Genomic DNA, 13,843 nt, shown 5'->3' with positions numbered 1-13,843 from the left:
CTTCATTAAGCCAAAAGTTTCGTTCAGACAATGAATCTTTCTATCCTCACGTCGAAATTTTTTATCTGCCCTAGGTAATGTCTCCTTCAGCAAATAATTTCATCATTTTCAATTAAAGACGACTTTCTGTTTTGGTTTTCCCAACTGAAGAGGTATCAAAACGCGTTTGAAATAAAATTTATCGTGAAAATTCTTGTATTATTTCCATGTATCAAATTACTTTATATAAAGCAATCATCTAGCAACACTTCAATTACTGTGCTCCTGTTTTGTTTTCTTTCAACTTAAACGATATGTTTCAGTTGCAAAAACTACAAAATCGGGATATGGGGGTCATATTGAAATATAATATATATATATATATATATATATGGGGGTCATATTGAAATATAATATATATATATATATATATATATATATATATATATATATAGCAATTACCACGATGTTACACTACAGTGGCTACCAGTTTTTTCAAAGGTTTTGTACAATTCAATGAACTCCCAGATTTAATAAAATCTAAACCTTTCATTGAATATGAAGTTCAAGTATGATCCTTCATTTTTACAGAAAAAAAATTCTGGTATATTTTTTTCTCCTATTTTATAATGTTCTTTATTTGGAATAACAAAATGAAATAATTTACTGAAAGATAACGAAAAATTACAGGAAAAGTACCCATATATCTACACCTCATCTCATATTTATATATCAATGATTCCCATGTTATTATTATTACTTCCGTATAAATGTTATTTATATCCTTACCGGTAAATGTTATTAACACTAAATAACAACAAATGAACACAGCACTTTCCCGTCTCACAATTGTAAAAACCCCGCACCTTCCGTTGATCATATTTATTTTTATACAAGTGTTTTGATTGTTCTTCGAATGAAATCGAAAGCCAACACGCGGTATATAGTGAAAGTTCGTTCTTGGAGCACCGACACTTCCAGTGAGACTATACCGGCGTCATTAAAAATCTTTCTTCTGCGTTCACTTTTTCATATCCTCACCTCCAAGAAGGACTCTCACTTTCTTAGTGGTGGAATCACCAGGATGCGTAAAGCCACATTTAGACTAAGCAAGAAGTTGTAAAACCATGTCTATTAAAACAGTGTTGTAAATAAAACAAGTTGCAAATTCTAATGAAAAATATTTTAGAACTGAGAACTGAGGTGTTTGAAAACAATGTTAGTGTTTCACAACACGTTTTATTCTATAAAGTCGGTAAAGATCTAAGAAAATGTCCCAACATATTTTAAATCTCTTGAAATTTGATGAAATTTTATATTTTGAAACTGCAATTCGTTAAACCTAAATTTCCAAATTGTAATACAGTACAATATGCGCCACAAAAGTTTTTTATTACGAAAATGGAGCACAATTGCTTCAACCTACGTCAAGTTTGAAATTAATAAAATTCTACTTAATACTGAACTATGTCAATATGACCAATCGTAAGGTTATCGGCTCTTTTTGAGATAAAAAAATGTCTCATAGAGGTTAGTCAGGAAGATCATCTACAGACCGGTTTCGAGGTATTACCTCTCATCAGTGCAGAAAAGATCCGACCCAAACAGCAAAGTGTCTGGAACTCAATTTCAACTCGACTAAACTGCAACACTTGTTTCACTATACAGGGTGTCCTAAAATGTAGTTAAAAGCAATATATCCGTTATTTGTGAAACTGGAAAATGAAACAAAGGCGGTATTGACTGACATTGGAATGCCCTTCTGAGATCATCTTTGTAACACCATTGTAGTTCATGAGAAACCAAACCAACTTTTTTTTAATGGCACTCCCACTTTGTTAATACTGTAACATATTATATTTTATACAGTGTTTCCCAGAATTTAGTTAACGTGCTATATTTTTGTCATGAGAAGATTGCAGAAATAAAACAAAGTCAGCTTGGGCAGAAGATGAAATGCCCTCTTGAGTACACTATCGACATGATGCTATCTATCTGTCAAAAAATTTTCCTTTAGTTTTTGTAATGACACCCAAAAAAAAATGTACACCTTTATTTGAGTCTTCCTGTCACTGTTGATATTCTTATAGACCACTTTCGATATTTTGATAAAAAATCAACACCCAAATAAATAATAACCTTATCAACAACACAAAACATTCAGAACAAAAAATATTTTTTTTAAAAATGTCAGTTCTCCAAAATTAGTCGAATGTCAGTTCATCTATTTCAGAAATATTGACACAGTTGTCATTATGACTCCTTTCGTAAAGTGAAACAAAAAATATAGAAGTGAAAAATGAGAAATGAAACTTACTATGTTTTTTACCACTTTCATTTTTAACTAATGTTACTGCATTTTCGTCCTATAAGGACATTTTCAAACAATTACATTAATTGTAATGTTCAGTAATAAATTCTTCACTCAAAACCCTTGGGCTAAATGGGTTGAAAAATATTGGTAACACCTGTTTCACGAACAGCGTAATCCAATGTTCATCAAACAAGAGATGGTTATTGGAATATTTGAATTCATGAAAGATGTCGATACTAGTATTTCTAGTATGAATGGTGCTGGAATCAAAGCGTTTGCAGAAGTCGTCAAGGAGTTGTGGTGAGAGTATTCACTTGATAGAGTAGTAATACAGTCGCCTAAAAAAATTGGATTCAAAGTTTTGCTCCTCGATTCATGGGTAATGCCCATCAAGACGCCCAGAAGTTCCATCGTTATCTTTTAGAAGGTTTACATGAAGACGTTAATATAATTAATGAGAAACCTGAACCAATCTTAACGGAGATTGACGAAAAATTGAGCGACAGCGGAAATGCACATATTTGAGGATGCATAACTCTAAGATTTAGATAATTTCATCATTTCCACGATGAAATGCACACACTGTAGACATTCATCAGTAACCTTTGAAATCCCTGATAACTAAAACAGAAGAATTAAAAATTAAAGAAGACGAATAAAAATGAATAGCTGAAAAAAACAATTATATTAAGCAAAAAACCTGAAATGAAACGATAGTGAAAATACTAGTAGAATTGAACAAATTGAACGAAAAATAAGTGAAATAACAATTAAAAAGTTAAGAGATTCCAAGCCAAGTTAATTCACGACGTTTCGATTGTTATTATCCGCAATCGTCTTCGGGTGATGACTGGACCAATTCCTCCGTGAGCTGACTATCGGTCATTTCAGTACTTTCACTTTTCTCTGCTTTCCTTTTTCCGCTTCACTGGTTTAGTGGGAGACGACTGTTTGGCGGGAGTTGGCCATTTTTCGCTTGATTATGGGTTTCTATATGTTGTGTATCTTTACGCCAGCTTGGCTGAATACATTGTTGGATAACATGTATGCGGCTTCTTTAAATTTCCTCCTAAACCAATGTTTCTCTTTGTGTATGATCTCAGCTTGGGACATACGATGTTATGTTGATGGGTCCAAACATGCTCTGCTATTCATTACAATTATAGGGTTCGTTTCGGATGTTATTATTGCTATCATTTCTTTTTCTGCTTATTAAAACACATATAATATATTTTTGATGTATATATGTTTCAAATAATCATAAAAGGTTTTCTTATTCGAAGTTCATTGCAGAAAACGCTCAGAGCAATGGAAAAAATATGAATAGATACCTAAAAATGAAAAAAAAAAACTTTCGAAAAACTCTTCGATACATAGGGAGACGTGGAAGCTGCTACCATGTTTTTATTCAACTCAGACAACCAATTTCCAGGGCCGTAATTTGAAAGGGAATAATTCACACAATTATAATCGAATATTACCGAAGTATGAAGTGAACGTCTACGATCCAAAAACTACAATAAAAAGTACAGGTCCATATTTAAAAATTCAAAGATGGGGGTGGCCCAAGTCAGATGACACCCTGTATAAAAGATTCATGAATATATTCTGGGAGCCCACATCAAGTGCCAATAGCAAAATGTGGACGGATTTTCAATATGTCTGCGAATAAAGAAGATATAGGCAAAAAAATTATTTGGGATTTTTGGTTTTTCCTGTATATCTCCAGAAGTAAAATAGCTATATTCAATTTCTTCACATCTTTGAATAGGTCTCTAAAATACACAACTTTGCCACAATTCAACCGACACTCTATCTCTTATCGTTTACGAGATCCCCATGTACAGAAACGAATTTGAATAGCCCTGGATATAAATTCGGTCGAAAATCTGACATAAGTAATTATTGTACCGAATTGAATAATTGAAAGTCCTGAACAAATTTATTTATAACAATATTTCACTAACAAAAACTAATTTATATTCAACACTAAGCACTTAATGCTTAATTTATCTTCGCTAATTGAATTCCTTGTTTTCCGCTCGATTCGCTTTCTGAATTCATACTGCCATCTCTGGACGAAAAGCCGGTCTTTTATATCGGTAACGATATCTCTAGATTTCTCTAGTGGTTTCGGTACTCATCTATACTTTTCGCGATGAGTGATGTGTTTATTCGCTGGCCGAGATATCGGTCAGGGCCGGCTTCAGATTCGTTCATTGCCCCGTTCTTAAATACGTTTCGCCCCGAAATGTCATCTTTGGCGTGTGTCGATACCTGCAGGACTCCCCATATCTGCACTGTGAAGTTTGATTGAAGTAACACTCCACAGTCTTCATGCTCGGTCGTGGAAGATGGTTACCGCACACCAAAATCTTGATGCCGCTGGATCTGAAGATCGTTTCCAACATACTTCCCACAATTATCCAGTTCAGCCTGTCGAGCCAAGAGGCTAATTTTGGGATTGCCAAGTACACGAGATTCTGGTCGAGCAGTGTCCTTCAGTCTAGTAAGACTCCTCCAGACATCTTCATAGGACGGTTTGTCTCGAGAATGCTTTTTGGTCACCAAGTAGAAAATGTTTCTCTGACCCTTCTTCAACTGTAACACTCCTCCGACTTCAAGATTCTGTTCTAGTAATGTTTGGAGCTGATCGAATTTCTTGTTGAATACCACAGCGATACCCTTGGACATTTGGAGATCCTCTGCCATGCAGTGAGCTAGTGCGTAATCAACTGGAACCTTGAAAAGGTCTCGTGGCTCTTCTTGAGTTACCCCATGTACGACCTTCTGTTCATTCGAGTATAAGGACATGAATTTCTGGAACGTCATTTCATCTGGTGGTCTGAGGGCGCGAACTTGGTCGTGATTTCCAGCATATGGTGCCAATCTAATAAAATGGACGACCCTAGGCTTTCCTCGAGATGGCTTATGGATTCGGTAGACGAGGTCATCAATCTTTTTCATGATTTTGTACGGACCCTCCCACGAGTTCCGCAACATCGGTGATAAACCACGGCGTCGCTTAGGATTGTACAGCCAAACTAGGTCAACGGTTTCGAATCCTCCATCATTCGCTTTGATGTCACACGCCTTCTTCATCATATCGCTGGCACTCAGGATAATCAGACGGACTCGTTCATGAATGTCGTCCATTCTCTGCAGAAGCTTGCTGACATAGTCTTCCCCAGCAGTGTATTGTTCTGACGGCGTCCCAAATTTTAGGTCGCAAGAAAGCCGCAGCTCTCGGTCCATTATAATACTGGCAAGGGTTTGGCTGGTTGACTCGTGCACTGCCGAACGATAAGCCAACGGGAGCAGGTGGAGGTATTGGTCCCAGTCTCTTTGATGGCCAGAGACTACCTTGGACAAGTGGCGGTTTATGTTCTTATTCATTCGTTCCACCATTTCATCGGACTGTGGTTGTCAGGCTGTGGTTCTGGTCTTTCGAATGTCCAACATTTTACATATTTCTTGGAACAGGTTGGACTCGAAATGTTTGCCCTGGTCCGAATACAGCTCCAATGGGACACCGAATCGGCATATCCATTTCTTTACCAGGATGTCAGCGACGGTAAAGGCTTCCTGGTTGGGCAGGGCATAGGCTTCTGCCCACTTGCTGAAGTAGCCCATGGCTACTAGGATGTATTTGTTCCCATAGTCGGACTCTGGGAACGGGCCGGCAATGTCGATGGCGATTCTCTCAAAAGGACCACGTTATATTGGAGCTTTCGGTCGTATCCGCGGTCCTTTACTGGCAGCGCATACAGCACACTTTCTGCACCACTCCTTGACGTCGGCTTGACAATTAACCCAGTAAAACCGTTGTCTTACTTTCTGGAGGGTCTTCGTTACTCCCAGATGTCCTCCAGTGAATCCATCATGGATTCCTTTGAGCACCTCCCGTCGTCTGTTCCTGGGTACCACTGTCTAACGCCTTTCTTTCCCACCGTCTTCAGACTCCAACACCCGCTTCAGAACCCCGTTTTCCAAGGTAAGGGAGGTCCATTGGGCCCAGTAGGACTTAACCGCTGGCGAATAACCTGCTACCTCCTGCCGCGATGGTCCTCGATTACTTTTCTTCCATGTGAAGACTAAACCAAGATCTGGGTCTTTTTCTTGGTCTTCCTTGATCTTATTGTCCTCCCAGTTGTCGTCTACAGCTGTAGTTCTACAAATAGCTGCTTCCTTCTCTTTTGCTCGTCGGTAATGTGAGCAGTCATCGGGACATGGTCTTCGTGACAGGACAACTGCGATTTTTACGGGGGCTTGCTGAATACAGGCTGAATTGCCCCTTCTCATCGAACCTCTCTAAATTTCCTGATTTGGTGTTGGTTTTATGAATGCTTGGACATTTGCAACGCACATGCCCAATTTTCTTACAGTTCCAACATGTTATTTGTTTTCTCTTCTTTTTATCACCTTTCTGAAGGTGGCCTCAATATCAGCAGGCACCTGCCCATTTCCCTCGATAGTTTGAACTTTGTTCTGGCTCTTGTAGGATTGTTTTACAACCTCAAATGCCAGAGCTCTTGCTAGAACATCCACGAGATGTTTGGAACGAGCTAGTCTCAAGGCTTGCCTCGTTTCTTGGTCGCAAAGTCCGCCCAAGAATGCCTGAACTGCTAACCGCTCCATTACATTTTCCGGTATAGCAGGATATGCCAGACGAACCAATCGAGCTATGTCGGCTTCAAACTCCTGTAGGGATTTTCCTGATTTCTGGCAGCGGTTCATCACCTGTGAATGGTAAACGTGCTCTAGGTGAGCCTATCCATACTGCAGCTCAAGATGTTTTATAAGTTGGTCATAGTCCTTTTCTGCTCTTGGGCCGTGAGGATTTGCAAAATATTCGTTGCTTCTCCACGCAACGCCAATGTTAATGCTACCGCCTTTTCTCCTGCATTCCATCCATTCGCTCTGGCCGCAACTTCGAATTGTCGGCGGTAATTTGCCAACGGAGTTTTTCCGTCGAACTGGGGCGGCTTCATAGAGAGCTTTCGTGGTTCAGAACTGCCTTTGACATCTTTCAGTTCCGAAATTAAGTTTTCGGTAACAGATTCTATGGTGTGGGCAGAATTGACGATTTGATTTTGCAACTTGTTAATTGTTTCCTTCATCTTGCTGATGTCTGCCTCAAATCCGCCTTTGATTTCATCGCCTTTCTTTTTTTTCATTTTCTTCATTTCTGCTCCGATTTCATCTTTGATCTCCCCTTTGATTTCTTCCACTTCCGTGTTCATTTCCTTTCTGATTTTGTCCATCTCTGTCTCGATGGTTCCTGTCTTTTCTTAGAGTAGACTCGCCACACAACAAAGTTCTTTCTTTAAGCCTTCTGCATTTTCTAGAAGTTTGTCTTCCAAACTCTTCGAATTTTGTTGAAGTTCATCTTTTAAACTCGCCGAACTTTGTTGAAGTTCATCTTTCAGCGATTTGGTATTCTCATCGAGTTTGCTCATTATTCAACTCAAATCACCTCCAGAAACTTCGAATAAACATGTTTCGGGATCTTCTCCTGATTCAATAAAGTTATTTTCCTCGAAAACATTTTGTCTCTTATTGTTTATTTTCCACAAAACTGAATATGTCCACTTATTTTAATCGAGTCCGAAACACTTATTCATTTTCACAAGTCTATTTTTCGCGAGAAAGGTCTATCACTTTATGTTTCCATAGTCCAGTAATGTCCACTTCGCGAAACACAATGAGTCGCCAGTCTCTATGCCAACAAATAAGTCCTACAGTCAATTTCACCGCAATGCAAAGATTGTCCACTACGCGCTCACAGATTTATTTTACAAATCCACTTCTGATCACCAATAGTAACGAATTAAATAATTAAATTTCTTTAACAAATTTATTTATAACAATATTTCACTAACACAAACTAATTTATATTCAACACTTAGCACTTAACGCTTAATTTATCTTCACTATTTCAATTCCTTGTTTTCCGCTCGATTCGCTTTCTGAATTCATACTGCCATCTCTGGACGAAAAGCCGGCCTTTTATATCGGTAACGATCGCTCTAGATTTCTCTAGTGGTTTCGGTACTCATCTATACTTTTCGCGGCGAGCCATGTGTTTATTCGCTGGCTGAGATATCGGTCAGGGCCGGCTTCAGATTTGTTACATTATTGTCCCATGGTTATTCTTATCGTAATCCATAAAGTTTATGAAAGCATCATTTCTGATTTCCTTGCCTACGACTGCTCTCCAATTACAGGAACTAGGAACCCAACAATTCGGGTTTACATCTAAAAAGTCGGCGGAACTGAGCTTTTGATTCCTAAACGTTGGTTATACGGCGTTGATGGGCTAGTATTGCAGTGACTCGAATGCTACCTTACAGAAAGAACGCAAACTGTAAGGGTTGATCATTACTATTCTCACACCATCGCAATTACATTGGATGTTCTACAAGGATCACACTTGGTATCATTGTTCTTTAAACTTTTCGTTAACGATCTAACTCGCTGCTTCTACGAAAATGAAGCTCTGTTATTTGCTGATGATTCAAAATGTTTTAAAATAATTAAAAGTGAGGCCGATACATGCATTCTACAAAACGATATAGATTGCCTATATCTAACTAGTGTACGTAAAATAGTATGTGTTTGAACGCATTCAAATGTCATTTTCTTTGCTTTTATCGAACACATCATCCAATCATTTTCGAATATAGTATAAATACATTCAGCTTTTAAAGCCAAAGATCTAGGTGTTAATGAAACCTATTATGTCTTATTGTGTTTTGATTTGTATTTCGATAAGTGAATTATGACTTTGGAATTTATGGATGTTTAGGTTTTTCCAGATGATCATACGTTTTCCTTTATTGACTTGTTCATGAAACATTTGATTGTGTTGATCTACATAAAATTACTGAGCTGTCAAAAGAAAGAGTAAGTGAACTACCATTCAAGGCGCTTAGAGAAGGTACCAACTTCAGCTTGGAGAAAGCAAGAAATTATTAACTGGCTGTCAAAAAAAGGTATTCAGTTTGAGACGAATTCAGTAAAGAAGGAACTACTAGCCATAGTAAAACAACATAAATCTCGCTTCATGAAATATGCCGTAGAAGATGTAGCAGAAAAGTATAAAGTAACTGTGCTGCGCCTACCGCCATATCATTGCGAATTAAATCCTATAGAACTTATATGGGCACAAGTTAAAGGATATGTTGCAAGGCACAATACCACATTTAAAATGAAAGATGTCAAGGTATTGTTTGATCAAGCCATTATGGAAATCACATCAGAAAACTGGCAAAAAGCAATCCAGCATGTTTTAAAAGAGGAAGATAAAATGTGGGAACTGGACAACTTGGTCGATCAGGTGGTTGACCCTATAATTATAACACCAGGGGATGATGACAGTTCTTCGGATGAGGACTATACTGATGTAGAATAATTTAATTGAATTGTAAATATACTGTAGCGGGATAAGCAATCTGGACAGAGACCAGTGTATCAGTGACAGTGACACTTTTGCTTAGGTTAGGGTTTAGAATTAAGGGTAGTCTGAATAATTATTTTCTCGGAAGGTTCTCGAAAATTGTACCTAGTAATCTCTAGAACATTCAATTAGGGTATAAATAGAGTGTTGTTAAACGTTAAGGGAAGTTCACAGTTTTAGTATTGTTCAAGTGTCAAATTGTAATAACGTATCCAGTAAAGTTCTTGTCGTTTTTGTGAATAAATTGATTTAAAGTCCCCACAAGTGTTTCAATACGTAATGTTCGTTCGTGTGTGTTTGTGAGTATTTCCCGATTTCGGTTCGTATATATTTTATTGTTACATTTTATATTTTTTTAATAACACTTCTGCTGTATTAAATTTTTATTTCCTTTAATATAATTTTTATGAATGCATATTCTTTTGGCAATTATCCCACTAGCGCGCCTCTGGCTCAGTATTTATCCGTCGATAACAATAGACAAATCCCTTAAAACAGGGTGATACCTACCTGCTCTTTATGAAACGACATAATTTTGCAATGCGGACTAGGGAAGTGACAGAATTTATTGACGGATCACCCTGTAGCGCTTTTGAATACTTAATGAGATTTTATTACTCTACACTCTTTTGAAATAGACTATAGCAGCTTGTTATATAAAACAATTAGAATTAATAGTAATTGCAATTTATAGATCAACATTCTGCCAAAATGTTGATGAATTTCTACGAATTATGGTAAATGCTCTTGACATTGCTGAATCTTATAAGTCAAATCTTAAAAACCGAATACTTCTTGCGGGAGATTTTAATGTGAACTTCTTGGATGTAAATGATAACAATAGCAGCAAAGTAAAACAGTTATTCCCAACATATGGTCTAAATCAAGTTGTGTTTCTGAATACTAGATTTCAAAATAATAGAGGTAAATGTCTTGATAATATCTTTGCTAACTTCAATTATTCTGACGTCAATATAATCGATATTGGCTTGTCGGATCACTACGGTCAGCAAATGAATTATGTGTGTGATTATGATAAATCCCTAACACAATATATTAAAAGTAAAAACTATAGCAAAGGCATCATTGAAATGCTAATAAATTACCTGAAAGCTGAAAAGTGGCGGGACTCCTATAATGCAGTCTCGAGCGAGGATATGAAACATTTTTATATTACTATAATATAGTCCATTGCTTCATTGGTCCAAATAAAAAACGTAAAAATATTTCTAAAAAATGGGTTACATCTGAAGTGACTGCTGCAAAAAACAGATTGCTCTTTCTGCACTCTTACTGTAAAAAATATCCATCTGATAATAATAAACAAGCTTACAATGAGTACAAAAGAGTGTACAATCTTCTATTAATATCAGCTAAACAAGCTCATAATCAAAAATTCTTGGATAAAACAAATAATTATAACAAAGCTGTACGGCAAGTTATAAATCGTGAAGCTGGCAGAACCCAAAAAAAGGTTTATCCCAATGACATATCTGTAGACAGGTTAAACTCTTTTTTTGTAGAAAATGCTGACAGAATGATTCAGAAAATACCTAAATTCCCGATTGACTCTGAAACTTTACTCTCTAATATGAAACTTAATTCTGCACAGTCTCTATTCATTAAACCAGTCACTCCAGATGATGTGAGAGTAATAATAAACGGTCTTAAAAATAAAAAAACTGAAGATCTTGATGGTATAAATATTTTTATTATAAAAAAATGTGTATTATGGATTATTGATCCCCTGGCTGATATAATAAACTGCTGTATATCACAAGGTCACTTTCCTACTAAACTAAAAAAAGCTAAAATCATCCCTATTTATAAGAAAGGAGATCCATCTCAACCAATAAATTTCAGACAAATATCAATACTACCTTCGTTTTCAAAGATCTTTGAAATAGCAATCTATAGTAACCTAAACAATTATCTTAATGTGTTTAATACAATAATACCTCAACAGTTTGGATTCAGAAAAGGTGTTTCAACTTCTGATGCTATTCTTTCTTTAACCAAATTTATTGAAAATTGCTTTGAAAACAATCAACATTGTATAGGATTATTCACTGACTTATCAGCAGCATTTGATTGTGTTGATCACTCAACTTTATTGAGTAAACTCAATTAGTATGGTGTTCGGGGAAACACGCTTGACCTATTCTCCTCTTACTTATGCAACAGAACTCAGACTGTGGAATGTAATAATGTAAGAAGTAATCCCCTTGAAATAATGAGGGGTGTGCCTCAAGGGTCAGTTTTGGGACCATTACTCTTCCTAATTTATATCAACGATATGACGACTTCTATTACCTACCATAATACAGCAACAGTTCTCTTTGCTGACGATACTACAATTAGTGCAAGTATTGATAGACGGGTGGATCCCGAAATTGCCCTTGAGGCAATTACGAATCAAGCCAAAACATGGTTCTCTGCGAATGATCTTTTACTGAATGAAACAAAAACTGTAACTCTTAATTTTGATTCGAGAGCCGTAAACAACAGCTGTAATTATACTTCCACCAAATTTCTTGGTATTCTAATCGATAGTCACTTAAACTGGTCTGAACACATAAGTACTCTCTGTAACAAACTTGCTAAATGTGTATTTGCAATAAAAAAAATTCGAGAAGTAGTCAATCAAGATGCTGCTCATACCACCTACTTTTCTCTGTTTCATTCTCTTCTTCGCTATGGTATATTAACCTGGGGAAACTCAGCTCAATCACATTTAATGAGAGTATTTATCTTACAAAAATCTGCTGTACGAAAAATTGTCAAAGCAAATTGGGACTCGAGCTGTAAAGTAATATTCCCAGCTCTGAAGATCATGACTTTATATGCCGTCATTGTATATGAGAAATTACTATATGTCAGGAAACATATGAGTATTCAGCTCATTCTGATGTTCACGCCCATGACACCAGGTCAAAGAACAATCTGATAAAACCACAATTGAGGTTGCAAAAGACGCAAAAAGTGGACACTTACCTTTTCAATGCCCTACCCATCCATTTTCGCAACTTATCGTTTAAAATATTTAAGTACAAATTGAAAAACATACTGACTGAGCATTGTCTTTATAGTATTGACGATTTTACTAAAATAGCAACTGATAAATGTATTTTCTTGTAACTTGAAATTGTTATATTTAATTGTAGTTTGTATTATTGTGTGTAGTTTGTATTTTATTAACTGACTGGTCCATAAAATGTAAATTTTCTTAGCGACTCAAAATAAATATTATTATTATTATTACTTGTTTTATGAGTTTGATGTTTTCTGGTGGGGGAAAGTTATGTTTGTTTTGTATGGCGAGGTTTGATTTATATGTTAATGGGTTTATGTATCCTATTGCCATTTTGTGCTCGTCGTACCTATGGATCAGTTTTTTCTTGGTTTGGCCGACATAGAATTTGTTGCAGTCCGAGCATAGTATGCTGTACATTCCGTTTAGGTTTTTGCCTTCTTGTTTTTCATAGCTGTTTATTTTTTGTTATTTTCGGTTCGGCTTGTAAGTGATGTTGATGTTCAAGGGTGAAGATGTTTGTTAATTGATTTTTGGCATAGAGGAGGAAAACGACTCAAAACTCAACTACCTGGACATAACTATCGGATACAACCACAACAAAACAAAATTTCAAATGGCAATAAACAGGAAATCTACACAAACAAGCTACACCATACCCGCAAGTTCGAACCACCCACCCTTACACAATATGTCTGCCTATAACGCATTCATCTACAGAATGCTAAGGTTACCACTTTGCAATAAAGCCCGGAACAAGGAAAGGAAAATTCTATACCAAATAGCAAACGAGAACGGATATACCCAAAAGACAATAGATAAATTAGAAAATAGAATCAAACAAAAAATACAGAACAAGGATCAAACTAATCCAATAGATAAAACAACACAAATATGGACGGCATTTACATACATAGGTCACCAAACCAAAAAATAACAAACATCTTCAAACCCTTGAACATCAACATTACTTACCAGAAAATAACACAAAAAATAAACAGCTATGAAAAAGAAGAAGACAAAAACCTAAACGGAGTTTAGAATGTATTTTTCATTTAAA

The 13,843-nt window shown here is 36.4% G+C and overlaps 1 protein-coding gene across 1 annotated transcript in view; it reads right to left on the bottom strand.

Annotated features, from left to right (window-relative positions):
• Positions 1-985, bottom strand: part of LOC111516365 (phospholipase A1 member A) — a 75,644-nt gene extending 74,659 nt beyond the window's left edge. Inside the window, exon 1 of the mRNA XM_074169964.1 lies at positions 769-985. Within this exon, the coding sequence (XP_074026065.1) occupies positions 769-859 (91 nt within the window). The 5' untranslated portion in view covers positions 860-985. The remainder of the gene's footprint in view (positions 1-768) is intronic.
• Positions 986-13,843: the final 12,858 nt, after the last annotated feature.

This window comes from Leptinotarsa decemlineata, unplaced genomic scaffold (assembly GCF_025532065.1).
Source record: "Leptinotarsa decemlineata unplaced genomic scaffold, Ldec_3_MD MMD2_P_RNA_scaffold_6, whole genome shotgun sequence".
Taxonomy (NCBI): domain Eukaryota; kingdom Metazoa; phylum Arthropoda; class Insecta; order Coleoptera; family Chrysomelidae; genus Leptinotarsa; species Leptinotarsa decemlineata.
The sequence above is the reverse complement of the archived record's forward strand: the minus strand, read 5'-3'. Positions and strand labels throughout refer to the sequence as shown.